The sequence below is a fragment of the Kogia breviceps genome, chromosome 1 (assembly GCF_026419965.1).
Source record: "Kogia breviceps isolate mKogBre1 chromosome 1, mKogBre1 haplotype 1, whole genome shotgun sequence".
NCBI classification, from domain to species: Eukaryota; Metazoa; Chordata; class Mammalia; order Artiodactyla; family Physeteridae; genus Kogia; species Kogia breviceps.
In genome coordinates, this window is record NC_081310.1 from 21,072,991 (window position 1) to 21,088,732 (window position 15,742).

Sequence of the window (15,742 nt, forward strand, 5' to 3'; positions counted from 1 at the left end):
CACACTGAGCCCATATTCTTTGCACATATCTCTGGTGATGGCTCTCTTCTGGAAACAGGCCCTTTATCTAAATTCTTTAGGCAGTTACCGGGAAAGTCAAAACTTCTTCCTGAGTCTTTTGGGCCTTGACTGTTTTCAGCTCAAAATAAACTGCATGCCAGAGAGACATTTTGGGATGGCAAATGTTGTTCCCCTACGTAGGAAATAATTTTTTAGTTTAAGTATGCCCCCGTGCAATACTTGGGATATATTTATACTAAAAATCATTAGTGTTTACCTGAAAATCAAATTTAACTGGGTGTGTTACCAAACGCAAGTTCATGTGCCTGACACACAGTGAGCCCAAACAAACCGAAACATCAGAGTTTGGAGCAGAGAAAGGTTTATTGCAGGGCTATGCAAGAAGGCTGTCTCATGCTTAAAGTGCCCCAAACTTCTCCAAGGAGTTCAGCAAAGCACTTTTAAAGGCAAGATGAGGGAGGGGCGTGGTTAGTTGTTGAAAACTTCTTGGTGTTGGAATCCTTCCTTCTTGTAGCTGTTCATGTTGCTCAGGTCAAGATGTTCCTGTAAACCTCCAATGAAACAAAAGTTATTCTCTGTTCTGCAACTTTTTATCTCTTTATGAATGTACTCTTAAAGGTCAGAGCCCTGAGAATAGGCTAGCCTGTATATTTCAGGCTGTAGATAACATTCTTTTACAAAAGGTTCAGAGCCAGCATGACTAAACACAGGCAACAAAAGAGACCTAATATGGAGTCAGATTTGTTCTTCCCTATTACAGGTGGATGTATTTTTATTTGCCAAATCTGGCCACCCCATCTGTGATCATATAGCTAACCAGTAGTAGTGTGAAGCATCATGACTGTAACACGCCTCTGGTGACTTAGAATCCCTCTTTCGCCTCTAGTTGTGCGACATTGGATGATGTCATTGAACCTCTCTGATGCTCAGTTTTCCCATCTGTCAAATGGGGGCCTATAGCGGAGGGACAACCTTCTCACAGAGCTAATTTAGTCCCCTGGAGCTCTCTCCCCAATCTTCTGACTCACAGGGTGTGTCCTGGAGAGTCAGGACAGCCCCAGCCTCGGCTTTCGCCCAGCATGCCTCCCCAACTGGTGGGAAGTCGTCTGTCGGGGTTGGGTTTGAGTCCCCACTTTTCCACCAGGACGCCCAGGTGCGCGGCGCGGGCCGGCTCGGCCATCCCAGGCGCCGGCCGCAGCTGGCAGCGGGCCGGCAGGGTCCAGGGCGGGGCGCCGAGCCGGCCGGGAGCGGCCAGGCCACGCCCCAACGCGCGGAGGACGCTGCCCTGCCGGGTGAATCATCGCCCGCGGCGGCCGCGCGCCGAACTCTGGCCGCGCGCCGAACTCTGGCCGCGCCCTTGCGGAGCGCCGCGCCGCGCTGAGCAGCCGCCGAGACCCTCACTCGCTCGTTGGGCGGCAGCGCGGGCACCGGGGCGACCATGGCGGGCATCGCGGTCAAGCTGGCGAGGGACCGGGAGGCGGCCGAGGGGCTGGGCTCGCACGAGAGGGCCGTCAAGTACCTCAACCAGGACTACGCGGCGCTGCGGGACGAGTGCCTGGAGGCCGGGACGCTCTTCCAGGACCCGTCCTTCCCGGCCCTCCCGTCTTCCCTGGGCTTCAAGGAGTTGGGACCCTACTCCAGCAAGACCCGGGGCATCGAGTGGAAGCGGCCCACGGTAGGCGGCGGGCCCGCGGCGGGATGCGGGGCGGGCGGGGCGCGGAGACCGGGCCTCGCGGCAGCCGAGAACGAGGCCCAGCGCGCTGGGAGCCCGGGGAGCGCGCAGAGCCGAGCCCCGCAGCCGGGAGCCCCGTCCCCGCGCTGCCCAGCCGGGGACTCTGCAGGCGCGGGGTCGGGGGAAGCTCCGCCGTCGCCCGTGTCCCCTCTGCCACCCACGGCGCCCGCAGGACGGGCCGAAGTGCCTGCTGCCCGTAAATCCCACTAGCAGGCCCGCCAGCAAAAACTTATAAAAACTCGGTTGATATAGGGGGACCTGGAGAAAACTTGTTGGACTCCGGTGGGGAGAGAGTCTGCAGAGAAGGGAGGCGGGGTGCCGGGGGTGGGGGTGAGTGGGACATTATCTAACCGAGAAAAGTCGGTCTCTTAACTCGGTTAGGCTGCTTCAGGAATGGAGAAAGTCCACGCCTGGCCTGGTCCTTTGTGACTTTGTCTCATGCAGCGACGGTTAGATTTATCCAGTCGGAGTTTCCTGTTTATTTTTCCAAATGGGGGCCGACCTCCCCGTAGCATTTACCCTGGTGATTATCAAAAGGACAGGGGAGATGCAGCCAGGAGCCCGTTCCTGCTCCTTACTCACCCTCCTGGAATCCTCACCCCGGCATCTCAGGGGACCCTCGGTGTTCCCTTATCCCGCCCCGCTGGTTGTCTGTCCTCCTTGCCCTGGCAGGCCTTGGAACCGTTTCCTTCCTGATCAGTTTGTCCCTCCTGTTCCCCCTGGAACCCCTCCTGGCCCCATGTCCTATGGGACGCCTCACCGATCTTCCCCCACCAAACCTCAAGGAGGCTTCCTGGGAAATACAGCCTCTAGATTCCTGTTAGGGAAATAAACATTCCTGCCCTGCTTCCACTCCTCTGAGCCCCTCACCCCCACCCGCTAGTCACCTTCTGTTACCCCAGACCCAGCCCGTAGGCAGCAAGTTCAGTAGGACGTGTCCTTGGCCTGGAGCACTTGGGTTCGTTTCTTGCTAACCTGCGTGAGCCGTTTAACTTCCCTGCCTCCGTTTCTTCGTCTAAAAGAAGAGGTGATCCCTAAATAGTTCCCTCTCCCCACTGGCGCACCAGGCCCAGTACCTTTTAGTTTCTCAAGGGCACCCAGCTCTTTCCTGCCTCATCTGGCAGGGATGCTCTTTCCTGGTTTTCTGGAGTCTGGCTCACTTACTCTTTGGGACTTTAGTTAGATGTCACCTCCCCAAAGAGATCTTTCCTGATCATCCTTAGCAGCCCCCTTCTCATCTTGTTATTCTTTATCACCGAACCCTGCTAATTTCCTTCATAGCATTTTCACAACTTATAAATACAATTACATATATTTGTTTGTCCTTCCTAATGAACTGCAGGGACCATGTGTGTATTGTGCACTAGTCTATCCCCAGTGCATTCAGAGTATGCATTTATTCGTTCATTCATTCATTGCACAATACTTACCGAGTGCCTGTTATATGTCAGGCAGTGTCTTAAATGCTTGGGATACATCTGGGAACAAAGACTGTGACTCTTTGTGGATTGAGTGAATGAGTGAATGCAAGACTGTAATTAGCCTCAAACAGAATTACAGCTGTGAAAGTGATAAACGAAAGTGTATTCGCCTTACATTTGTATAGCACTTTACAGTTTAGAGAGTGAATTTACATCCTTCTTTGCTTATTCTTTCATTCACTCTATAAGCGTATCTTGAACACCTACTGTATGCCAGGCACAGTGCATATGGTTTCAGCCTCTGAAGGCTTTAGGGGCTAGTGAGGGGACACGGACAGGTCACCCAACAGTTGGAAATGCCTGTAGGACTTCCAGATGGGGAAATAGAGATCCTAGGCCATTTTAGGGCCCCAGATTAGGGCGGGACAGGGTGTGCACTGCACAACCAAGGGGCAGGGTAGCTGTTCTTGTCCCATTCAGCAGCTGAAGAAATTGAGGCTGGGGAAGGTTGACTATTCGCTCATACAGGTGTCTGGGGTGGAGCCAGGACTGTGTCCAGCCTATGGGTGTCGAGAGCCACAGCTCACAGCCGCCCTCTCTGCCTTCTCAAACACAGCTGGGGTTCGGGTCAGGCAAGGCGAACAGACACCTGTCCACTGGATCTAGACGGAAGCAAGTCACTGGTAACTGTAACAGAGCAATTGCAATGGCTTAGAATTGCAGTGCGGTAGAAGCCAGATGGCTGTAGACCCCAAAGTAAGGAACTGGAAATGAAGAGCGTGCCCAGCTAATTCCAGAAGGGTGCCTGTGAAAGGAGAGGAGGAGAAGTGTCAGGGAGAGTGGGACCTGGGGCTTGACAGGCTGGTTTTCAGATGAGAGCAATTGGAATGTGTTATATGTCAAGCCCCAGAGAGAAAAGCAGGGGGGAGACGGTGACACGGAGCCACAAGGAAGTGAGAGTAGGGTTGCAGGAGGGAGGCAGGGGAGCAGGCCAGCCCTGGAGCAGGGGCTGCTCTTCCTCAGAGGGTGCTTCCCGGCACTGACCACGGAGGGCTAGGGGCTGGGAAGGAGGCTGAAGAGCACGTGGCCGAAGTCACTGTGGGCTGACGCAGAGGCACAGCGAGGAAAAAGCCGGCACCATCCGAGGGTGACACCAGTCAGGTGGGAGCGAGGGCAGGTGTGTGAGTCCCCACCTTACCCTGAGACATCTAAGGCCTCTGAGTGTTTTATGATTTGTTTACACTCAGCTGGCGGAACTCAGCCTCAAACCTGCATCTCCTGCCTCAAGTTCAGTGATTATGATCAACTCCTCCAGTAATAATTAATAGCAGGTGACTTTTATAGAGCGCTTACCAAGGCACGTGTACACAGTCATCTCATTTAACCCTCAGAACAACCTGATGTGGTAGGTACACTTGTCAGCGCCATCCCCATTATACAGATGAGGAAACTGAGGCCTTAAAGAGGTGAAGTAACTTGCCAGGGTCATAGAACCCATATAAGAAGTGACAGAGCCAGAATTCAAACCCAGGTTGTCTGACTCCAAAGCCCAAGCCCTCAACCCCTTTCCTGGGACTGTTAAGTTCTGTATTTAATTCCGTGCCCTTCATGTTGTGTACAAGTTTCAATTTCCTGAAGCATCTCTAAGGGCCACTCTAAACTTTGCCTTCTTTGGAGAGGGTGCCAAAGGTGTGAGGAAGTTTCTCAAACACAATGGAAAAATCCTTCTGGGGTAAAGAGCCTGGGACACTGAGGATTATCAGCACGATTTCTGGGCTCCCAGCACCAAACCCAGTCTCTTCCATCAGCAGGATAAGTGTTTGGCTGGCAGGCCTTGGGCAAAGCTGGCTTCATTTGCCTCAGCAGAAAAGCATCCTCACTGTCCCTGTCATTCCCCCAAACAGACCAGCCTGAACGGGGGAGGGACAATGCAGAGGCATGAAGGAGTGTGTCCTGCTGCGGATTCCAAAAGAGCCTCTACGGCCTAAGCCGGGATGGCCAGGGCCTAGATCCAGGCCTCACCCAAGAAAAGCTTCTGCTTGACCGGGAGGGGGGTGGGGGATGGGTGCAGGGGGCTGGGCGCGATGGGGTGGAGCTCTTACGAACCGAGGGGTCCAGGCCAAGGGAAGCCCAGATTTATGCCCTGACTTCCTCTGTGGTTTTGGGGTGGGGCTCTTCAGCATCAGGAAGCATACATACTCGGAGAGGGCTGCAGAAGGGCCAGCACTGTTCAAGGTTGGGTTCCAGCAGGCGACTTGTGGGACAGCCCTTGCAGACTTGTTAGTAATCCGTTAGGGGCAGGGCAGGAGGGAAAGAATATATGGTTTACACTGGTGAGTTCAAGTCCCAGTGCCATCTACAGCTTACGAGCAGGGTATCTTGGGACATGTGGCTTTATCTCTTAGCCTGTTTCCCCACCTGTGAAGTGGTGTCGGTGTCCATCTGTGTTCCCGAAAGGGCTGCCTGAGGTAAAATGCCACACACAGTATTGACACACAGCAGGCTCACGGGTACGTGGACCCCCAAGTGTCATGGCCTGCAGACGAATCCAGAAGGCTAGATACCTTCCCCTGCCCTCAAGAAGCGTGTGAGTGTTAGGAAGACAGACTGGTACCCAGCACCACCACATAGCACACGACTAGCTGCTAAATTGCAGGGTACACATACTCTGGGATTCAGGATCAAAAGGATGGGTGAGGGCTGGACTGTGAAGGAGGGCTTCGTGGAGTTGGTGGCGGTGGGTCTTGAGATACGGTAAGACGTGGAAAAGGAGAGAAGAGGGTGGGAGAGGGAGGAATTCCATGCAGGCACACAGGAGAGGGACCAGCATGGAGGGCAGGGCAGCTGCAGAGCGTGGACCGTCTCAAGGCCCCCAGAGGAGGCTGGACTTGGCGCTGCCCTGGCCCTAGGAAGTGGCGTGATGAAGTGGGCTGTAGGCAGTGTGGGGTGTTGGGGTCCAGTGGAGCAGTCGGGGTCCCATGGCAGTCTAAGTGTCACTGCATAGCTTTCCCTAGAGGGGAGGGGAAGGGGCGGAGGGGGTCCGATGCACCTTCTGGGAACTGAGGTGTCCTGACCACAGACGCACGTGTCAGGTGGGTTGACAGCACTTTGTGGGTCTCACTTCCAGGAGATCTGCGATGATCCCCAATTTATTATCGGAGGAGCCACTCGCACAGACATCTGCCAAGGAGCCCTGGGTAAGTGATGGCATCTCAAACAGGCTACGGGGGCTTGTCTGAAAGGCGGTGGATGGAAGGGGTGAGGGATGATCTATGGCTCCGCTCCCTTGCCAAAGAGTTTGGCAATTTCCAGTTCTAGAAGCTTCCTGGAATGTCTTATCCCCTGAGGACCCCGTGCTGCAGCAGACAAATGCACAGATGTGCAGTGAGGCCTCCTGTGTCCCCTGCACTGGGCGAGTTAGTTGCTGAAGTTACAAAGACACTCCCACTAGAAGACGGAGGAGCTTCTGGATCTTAGCCACCCTTGGTGCCTGTACGTCCCGGGGCCAGTGTTGCTAGTGGCCCATGGAACAGTCAGGCTCTGGGCTGAGGGCCGGGTGGGAGGACTAGCCCAGGCCCGGTTGCGGCACTGAGACATCAGTTCTCTGGGGTTCAGTGGTGGGATGGTGACTCAGTGTGTGGAGGAAGAGGAAACCCTGACACTACTGCTGGGAGGAAGTTAACGTACCAGGGCATTCTCAGTGTTTGCGGGACGAGCTCACCATGGTATCACAACAGCGAACGTGGTGCTTACTGTCACAGAGGCAACTGAAATGTTCATTTAAGTAAGTTTAACTGGAGTAGCTGAATCGTGAGGGTCTGAAACTTTGCTCTCTGTAGCTGAGCTCTGATTTTCTGGACATAGTGCCTGCTGAGATTGGAACCTGCTCCAGCTTTGGCATGAAAGCCCCCAAGTTTTCTTTTTTTTTCTTTAATTTATTTTATTGAAGTAAAGTTGATTTGCAGTGTTGTGTTAATTTCTGCTGTACAGCAAAGTGATTCAGTTATACATATATTCTTTTTCATATTCTTTTCCATTATGGTTTATCATAAGATATTGAATATAGTTCCCTGTGCTATACAATAGGACCTTGTTTATTGCTGTACAGGACCCGAGGTTTCTGCAAAGAAGTCTTAACGATGGGGCCTGAGACCACTATTTAAGATTCTCATAGAATCCACGCTCATTTTTTTTTTACTCATAATAGATAGGGGCCTATGATCTCTGGAGCAGACTATTTGCTGTGAATAACCAAAAACTTGTTTCGAGCCATCAGCTTCAACTTGCTTTCCAGACTAGTCTATCAGTAACAAAATTAATCATCTTGAATTGTACCTTCTTTCTGGGCCCACCCAGCAGAGGTTCTGTCCTGGGAATGCCTTGTTTGAGGTCATCCAGCAGCTGAAGTGCGGGCCTGGAATGCAGATGCAGGCAGTCTGTGTGTTTAAACCCTGAGCTAGGCTCCCCAGAAGGGGCGGGGAAAGCTTTCAGTCTCTGAGGGATGTTGGGGCATTTGTGTGCATCGTTAGGACAGGCACACTGGGAGCCCCTTGTGACATGGGTCTCCAAGAGCATGACCCAGGGCTGGGCGTGCAAACACCGCCCTCTGAGCTCAGCCTCTGTGTGCAGATTCCTGAGATGCCAGAGCACATGCTTACCCACAGAAAACATACCTCCCACCTCCCACTTTCTCTCCCCCACAAAAGAGAGATGCCCAGGGGGCCTAGGGCACCTAGGTGCGTGCTCCAGGAAAATCCATTGGTTAGAGAAAATGGAAGTTAACAGGGCTGGGAGTTGATGGAGACTTGGACCAACCATGGGGGCTTTAGGAAATCTGGAAACAAAAATGACAACTGTCATACCTGGGCTAAATTCCACACCTAGACTAAACATCTACTTTAAAGTTTAATGATATCTTAAGGGCCAACATTGCAAGATTTAAGTCCTGGTTAAATACTGTCAAGCCGGGCTTCCCTGGTGGCGCAGCGGTTGAGAGTCCGCCTGCCGATGCAGGGGACGCGGGTTCGTGCCCCGGGAAGATCCCACGTGCCGCGGAGCGGCTGGGCCCGTGAGCCGTGGCCGCTGAGCCTGCGCGTCCGGAGCCTGCGCTCCGCAACGGGAGAGGCCACAACAGTGAGAGGCCCGCGTACCACAAAAATAAATAAATAAATAAATAAATAAATAATACTGTCAAGCCGTTTGAAGAGGAGACTCGCAAAGCTTACGGTCCTGGGGTAAAAGTCCCCATGATGTGCGCCAAATCAAATAGAAACAAGGTTAAGTGTAAGTCCTTTAAAAGGTCTGTAATTTCTAGGGTTTTTCTTACACCACGCTGGCCACTCTGTTTCTTGGCCTTTTACTTTGGAGGATCTGGGTTTGATTACGACCTGTGAAACGTGGTGGACTGAACTCTCACTCCGTTTCTGGCATCCGGACACAGGGTGGGCGTGGGGTGGTGACTGTCACCAGGTCCCGGCAGGTTCAGGAGCATCAGGAACAGGGGAGCCGCGGCAGCGACACCTGGCCACACGAGCAGAGATGTGAGTCAAGGCTCAGCTCTTAGTTGGCGGACCGTGCGCATGTCATCACTTGGAACCTCAGTCTCTCCTGAAGATGGGAGGGAGGGGGGGAGTCAACGGGGTGACCTCAGAGATCCCCTGCGATGGGGCAGCCAGCCATTCTAGAGTCCTTCCTCACAGCTGACACTGAGGGTAAATCTTGTGCTAGAGAATCAAAGCACCAGGGCAGATCTCTTATCTCAGAGCAGGAATGATAACAGCCCCTATCACTGTGTAACAGTATGCAACTCATGGAGCATTTTCACTGCATTGTCTCATGTAATCATCCAAGTAAATATTTTCATCCCCTCTCTGCAGATAAGAAAACTGAGACGGGGGTGGGGGAGCCCATGCAAGGCCACAAAGCTAAAAATTGCCAAAGGAGAGAACCCTGATCTGATTTTAAAGCTTTCCACGCCCTTCTCACTCCCATCACGAGTGGCCATGAGGCTATGTTGAGGGATTATGGAGGAAAAACTCTCAAAGCAAAATTTATTTTCCTGCCTGTACTTTCTACCCTGAGACTCACTCAGTTCACCAGTGAACCTGGGTGGGGCCCATCCTGGGACTTGTATGTTTCTCAGCCTCCTGCCTCACTTCACAGGGCTGCCCGGCAATGGTTAATCCACCAGCTCCCACCCACTTTCCCAGAGAGTCAGCTGGAAGCCTCACCAGAGTAATTCCAACCACGTTTGCAGAACTGCTCCGACGTGAGCCATCTGCTTTGCAGGCCTTGGTTGTGCTCACCATTGAGTCAGTGAAGAAAAATCTGCCCATCTGGAGGAAGGGCTGGAGACCCAGGCTGAGCCTCGGCCAGGCTGGCCCTACAGCTAAATATGGCTCTGGAGTTGCTGCTCTCAGCCTCTTCTTACAGGTGATGGCCATGGAGTGGCCCCAGGAGCCCAGGAGATCCCAGAGCTGAGCTCCTCCTACCTTTGGTTTTCACTGGGCCACTGCTGGGCTTTAACCACTGCCCCCTCATAGCCCCCCATGGGCCCCACAGCCTTCAAAGCTCTCAGAGGGAGGTAGCTGCCCTGGCCAGGTGCCCCCATCGGCCCTCGGCTTCCTGGGGGAAGGCTCGAGGCTACCAACGCTGTCAGAGCTGTTGAAACCGCACAGCCCCCTGTCTTTGTAACCTGGCCCCTCAGAGGTGGATCACCTTGCCTCTACCCCTAAAAGTCACGTGGGCCCCCAAACACTGGGAGATGTTTGGCTACAGGGTGCCCCTCCCCACAGCCCGGCTCAGCAGAGAGTGGGGAAGGGCAGGGCCAGTGGGAAAAGCGTGCAGGAAGGAGGTTTCCAGTTCCTGCTTCCTCCCCTGCTTACGAGCCTGGGTGACTTTGGGCCGGTTACCCAAGCTCTCTGAGCCTCAGTTTCCTCTTCTATAAAATGGGAATAATGATAATACTCCTTTCCCAGGGCTGTGATGAAAAATGCGATTAATATAGGCAAACACATTGGCAAATTGTAGAATCCTGAACAAATTCAACCTCTTCCTATTTTCCCATTTTTAAATACTGTAAATAACTTTTTAAATGATTCTTAAATTATAATTTTTTTTCAGTGTCTACAATCCATTTTATTTTAATATAATCTAAACACATACCATTTAGAAAATACCAAGAAAAGTTTATGTACAAGAGTTGATGCTGTTGCATTAGGATAAAGCGGGCAAGTTCTTGCTACTAGCATAGCCCAGGAAACACCACCGAGGAAACCTAATATATTGGAAGAGATGTTGTGGTGTTTGGCCCACAGTTTGATAGCTCTCAGGGTTAACCTGAAGTTGTCAGTGTTTGGTACTAGATGTACAATTTCATCGGTTACCCTGCAACCATTAAGACTTTTTACGCATCTTATATTTAAATTTTTAAGCAGACTGTCATCTCTTAAGCTCAAGCCTCCTGGGATAGTCTGCAGTGCTAATCCTGCAAACAAAATATCAATCTCTATCCCATCAAAACACAGTTTGATAACTGGTACAAATGCCTCTTCAACAGCTCTTTTACTTCTTCCTGTAATTTCAGCTTATCATAGAACGAGGTGAAAAAATCACTTCGATCAACATGTCTTGGTGCGACACACAACGCGTCAATATCGGCACCTTTTGTATGAACACCTAATCTCTAAGATCGAAACGTAGAACTTTTTCCACCAACATTTTCAGTTACAGATTGTGGAAGATTCTCGCTTTCACTGACTTCTCATATCCACTCTTTTACCAGGTTATTTAATTTTCCCCAAATTAAAATCCTGCGCTGCAGTTCCTCTTCCTCTTCAAAAACGCCAAAGGGCTTCAGGGTCTCAATTAATTTCTGTGTAAGTAGGCAGTCAGTCTCCTTGGGGGCTGCTAAGCTGATGGGAGAGGTAATGCCATACTGCTTCTGTGGCGGCTACGTCTGCTGTGATCCCTGCGTTGTAACTGGAAACCGCATGGCCTCCTGCGCGGGCACTGCCCCGTCACTCGCCCCCCGCTGCCACCCTGGGCATGACCCACTGAGACGGGGGTTGAGGGGTGCCTGCCTCAGCCCTGGGTCTAACCCCCTTAAATTATAGTTTTTAAAAGCCATTTTAGGGGCTTCCCCGGTGGCGCAGTGGTTGAGAGTCCGCCTGCCGATGCGGGGGACGCGGGTTCGTGCCCCGGTCCGGGAAGATCCCACGTGCCGCGGAGCGGCTGAGCCCGTGAGCCATGGCCGCTGGGCCTGCGCGTCCGGAGCCTGTGCTCCGCAACGGGAGAGGCCACGACAGTGAGAGGCCCGCGTAATGGGGTTAAAAAAAAAAAAAAAAAAGCCATTTTAATAGGTGCCTTTTAAACATTTTAACAGACTTTGTTAGAACAGTTTTCGGTTTACAGAAAAATTGAGATGATGGTACGGAGAATTCCATACACACCAGCCCAGTTTCCCCTACTGGTAACTTCTTACATTATTAAGTGTGGGACATTTGCTACAGTTAATGAACCAGTATTGATACATTATCATTAACTAAAGTCCATACTTTAGCTTTCTTTAATTTTTACTTAAGGTCCTTTTTCTGTCACAGGATCCCATCCAGGACACCACATTACATTTAGTTGTCACGTCTCCTAAGGCTCTTCTTGGCTGTGACAGTTTCTCAGCCTGTTTTGGATGACCTTTTGTCACTTTTCAGGAGTACTGGTCCAGGATTTTGTAGGACGCCCCTCTATTGGAATTTGTAGGTGCCTTTTAAAAAAAGAGTGCTTGTAGTTAAAAAAAAAAAAAAAAAAAAAAAAAAAAAACTAGAAAATAAGTGTTGGCTGATTTGGTGGGGAAAATAAATATATTTTTTCTTCTTTCTTAAAATAGTGGCTTCACCGCCAGCCCCGACACTGCCCTCACCGCCCCCGACCCCAGTGGCTTCTCCCAGCTCCTGGGGCAGATGTGTGCGGACTGCGAGTCCTCCTGTCCTCTCCCCGGCAGCTCTTCTGGTTATAAATGCTTTTTCACAGCTTTTCTCCCCTGTGGCTGCTGGCTGTGCTGCCAGCTTCCTTTCGGGCTGCACCTGAGACAGGCCCATAAACGGGCCAGGGACGAATCTCCCGGAGGCCCCGTCCTGCCCTGGCTGCCCCAGCCTTGGCAGTCGCAGAGCAGGGTTCCTGCCTCATCCGAGGCCTAAAGCTGGGCACATCTCTCCTTGGCTGTCCCTGACCTCCTCTCCCCAGGGAGGAGAGTCAGTGGGAATCCTCCCCAAAGAACCCCCCCCATCGTCACGTACATGTTCCTCTGAAGCCAGAGGAAACTTCCAGAGAGTTTGCGCGGTTCCTTGGCGCCCCGTGGGCCTGTGGATCAGAGTGTGACTTTGCGCTTGTTCGGGTGCTCCCTGAGCCGGGACCGGGCCACATCCCTGTGTGGCCTCTGGTCTGCTTCTGAGTGGAGGGGATTGGCTCCTAGTTCCGTGAGGTCTCACTACTTCTGACATTCTGTGACTTCCACCGGCAGTCCCCACCGCACCCCGCCGGCACCAGGCTGCAGACCGTGTTTGTTGAGCAATAACATCTGCACCCCAGGGTCTGAGACCCCTGCTCAGGTCGTCCCCCACGGGATCAGCCGCAGACAGGCCCCCATCCAGGGGACTTCAGAAATGAAGGGCCGTGTGTTCTGTGAGGTCCCGTGGGGTCCTGGGCAGCAAGAGTGGGGCGAGGACGCCCCACGAGGAGGGCAGTCTGCTCTGGCTGGGCCAGCGTGGGGTGGCCTGTGTGCAGTGGGGCAGGCTCTGGACCAGCACTGTCCACCAGCACCTTTAGCAGTGATGCGAACATTCTACACTCCCGGTGTGGCGGCCGCACGCCACGTGTGGAGCATTTGAAGTGTGACTAATGCAACCAAGGAACTTCTAATCTTCCTCAGTTGGAACATGAAAAGCCACATGTGCGTTATGGCCACTGCAGTGCTGGGAGTGCGCCTCCCATCCTTGACTCTCCGGGCTGGGACGGTGTCCACACAGAGCCAAGCAAGGCACGTACATCAGTAAACATCTGTAAATGGCAGGGTCCAGAGTGAGGACTTGGGTGTCCATCAGTTAGAGGCTGGCCTCTTGGTTCTGCCACTTCCTGGCTCTACCACATGGGGTAAATCACCGTCCTCGTTAAGCCTCAGTTTCCTCATCCATAACACAGGGAGGATAGTAGTATGTACCTCAGAGGGCTGTGAGGATGAAATTAAATAATGCATGGAAAGCTCAGAGTGCCGGAGGCTGACACTTAGTAAGGGTTTAGTAACTGCAAATTGCAAGTTGCCTTTGGGGAGAGTGTGGCTTGAGGGGAGTGTGGAAATGAGGCTGGGGAGGGGAGGTGGAGCATGCCCTGCTGTGTCTTGAGCAACCAATGGGGTCCGTCCCTAGCACTTGGCATTAGGAGGCGACCAAGGCGCTGGTGTTTGGAGGAAAGGTCAAGAAACTGGGTGGAGTCTCCTGCTCCGACTTTCAGGGCCCGTGCAATGGCCGTTGCTCCCTGACGTTTCCCAAAAGGCCAGGAGGCTGCTCACTGCCACCGCGCCTGGGCCCTCTCCTCTCCCAGCACTCGCTCTGCCTGTAGCGCGCCTGCTGTTTCCAGTCTCAGGCCTCTACTTACCCACCTGTGAAATGGGAACAAGGTGACATGTCTGTCCTTCCCTTTTCCCATGAGGCGGAGAACCTTAAGGCCGTGTGACTGATGGTGTCTCTCTCTCTGGGGATCAGGACCAGAGTGAGAAAACCTCTGACGTTCATTCTTATTGCAATGCCCGACGTGATCTCCCCGCTGTGTTTTGCCGCCCCAGCTGCAGTGAGACTTTGCCTTTAGTTCAACACTGTGAAGGCCCCCGGGAAACCGGGAAAGTAGCTCCTCACCCTCTGGTTCCTCCGGGAGGTGAGGAAGGAATTCTGAGGACTAGGAATCGAAGATGGGGTTGGCTCCACGTCCTCGCCTGCTGGGGCCGCTGGGCACGGAGGGGTTGGGGAGGAAGGCGAGGACGTGGACGTGGATGGCAGCAAGACGCAGGGCCACGGAGAGCTGGCTGGTCACTCTGCTATCTGGTAGTGACCGCGGCGTCCACGGCCGCAGGGAGCTCGGGGGCAGAGTCCACACCTACAACCGGGAGCCTGCGTCCTCCTGGTCCAGGGCAGCCAAGGGCGGCTCGGGGCAGGGCCTCCCTTCCGAGAGTCTGGTTGGGCCATGCAAGTTCGGTGTGCGACAGTGTGACCCTGAGGCCTCGGCGTCCTCGTCCCCCTCCATCCTCCCTTCTCCTTCTCCCTTTCAGGGCCCCCGTCCTCAGGAGCAGCGGGGGGGAAGGGAGGGAGAGGGCACCCATGTGGTTTGGATCATTTGTTCTTGCTGCAGTTCTGCTTGCAGCTCGCGGAAGGAGGCTGAAGCCCCATGTTTACCAGGGTTGGGATGTGAGCAGAAGGGAGCACCTCCCCCTCCCCCTGACAGAGCCCATATGATGAGACGTGACTGTGTGGGGGGTGGTCATTCCGCTTCGGGGGTACCCTTCTCTGGGCTGCTCCAGGGACGGCCCTGTGGGACTCATCGGCCACCATCGCGGGCCACCATCGCGCAGGGCCGGGCACTGGCAGGGTGTGCGCTTCCTCTGGGGAACACCAGCAGCTCCGGGGTTGGGGGAGTGCCTGTTGGCCCCCAAGGACTTCCTTCCAAAGCTGAGATGCCCCGGCTGCCTGGGCCAGGAGAGAGTTATTCTGTCAGCAGGGTCTCAGGTCTGCTGGAGACTGTTAAATACCAGTGTCTCGGGAAAGGTCAAATTTAGCCAGAAGCAGCCTCAGTATCTCGGTCCCTTTATCATTTATCTAGCTGTCACCCTGGAAAGCAAAGGCACAAAGCCCTGCAGGGATGAAACACAGGACAAGCAGGACTTGAGAGGGAGCAGGGTTTCCAGACCTCGGCCCTGCGGGTGGCTGCGGGCCTGCGGGTGGCTGCGGCGGCTCATCTCCATCCTGGGGCTGTCCTGAGTGCTGCGGGATACGTGGCAGCGTTCCCAGCCTCCGCCCATTAGATGCACAGTTAGGAGTACGCGTCGTCCTGGGGAAGGAGGAAACATCGAGCTGCCCTGCCGTCAGGGCGGCAGGGCTGGGGTGTTTGACCCCATGGAGAGGAGCTCCCCCTCTCCCCGGGGAGCTGCTGCAGCAGAGGAGGAGATCCGCCCTCTCTGCGTCTCGGGATGCTCCCCTTGGCGGGCCGTCTGTCTCATCAGCTTCCCGGAGCAGGCATGTGCGCTGCACCTCAGGTCCTGGGGTGCCCCTGGGACCGCAGAGTGACTGGGTGTCTGGGCACGGCGTCCTGGCACTGGCAGGGACCGCAGAGTGACTGGGTGTCTGGGCACGGCGTCCTGGCACCGGCATCTCTCCGTGTTGACTGCTCTCTTGCTGGCACATCCCCCGCCAGGGGCAGACTCTGTCAGCTGGCAGGTGCCTCTTACTGCCCCTGGCCAGGCACAGATTTCGGGAAGGTCCCGGTCTCCTTGCACCTGTATCTACTGCGTAGCAATCTGCCCCACCGT

The 15,742-nt window shown here is 53.9% G+C and overlaps 1 protein-coding gene and 1 pseudogene across 2 annotated transcripts in view; one reads left to right on the top strand and one right to left on the bottom strand.

Annotated features, from left to right (window-relative positions):
• Positions 1-1,308: 1,308 nt before the first annotated feature.
• Positions 1,309-15,742, top strand: part of CAPN2 (calpain 2) — a 53,201-nt gene continuing 38,767 nt past the window's right edge. For both annotated transcript variants that reach the window (XM_067028288.1, XM_067028281.1), the window contains exons 1-2: positions 1,309-1,696; positions 6,302-6,371. In XM_067028288.1, the coding sequence (XP_066884389.1) occupies positions 1,460-1,696; positions 6,302-6,371 (307 nt within the window). In that variant the 5' untranslated portion in view covers positions 1,309-1,459. The remainder of the gene's footprint in view (positions 1,697-6,301; positions 6,372-15,742) is intronic.
• Positions 10,315-11,167, bottom strand: LOC131759919 (poly(A) polymerase alpha pseudogene; annotated as a pseudogene).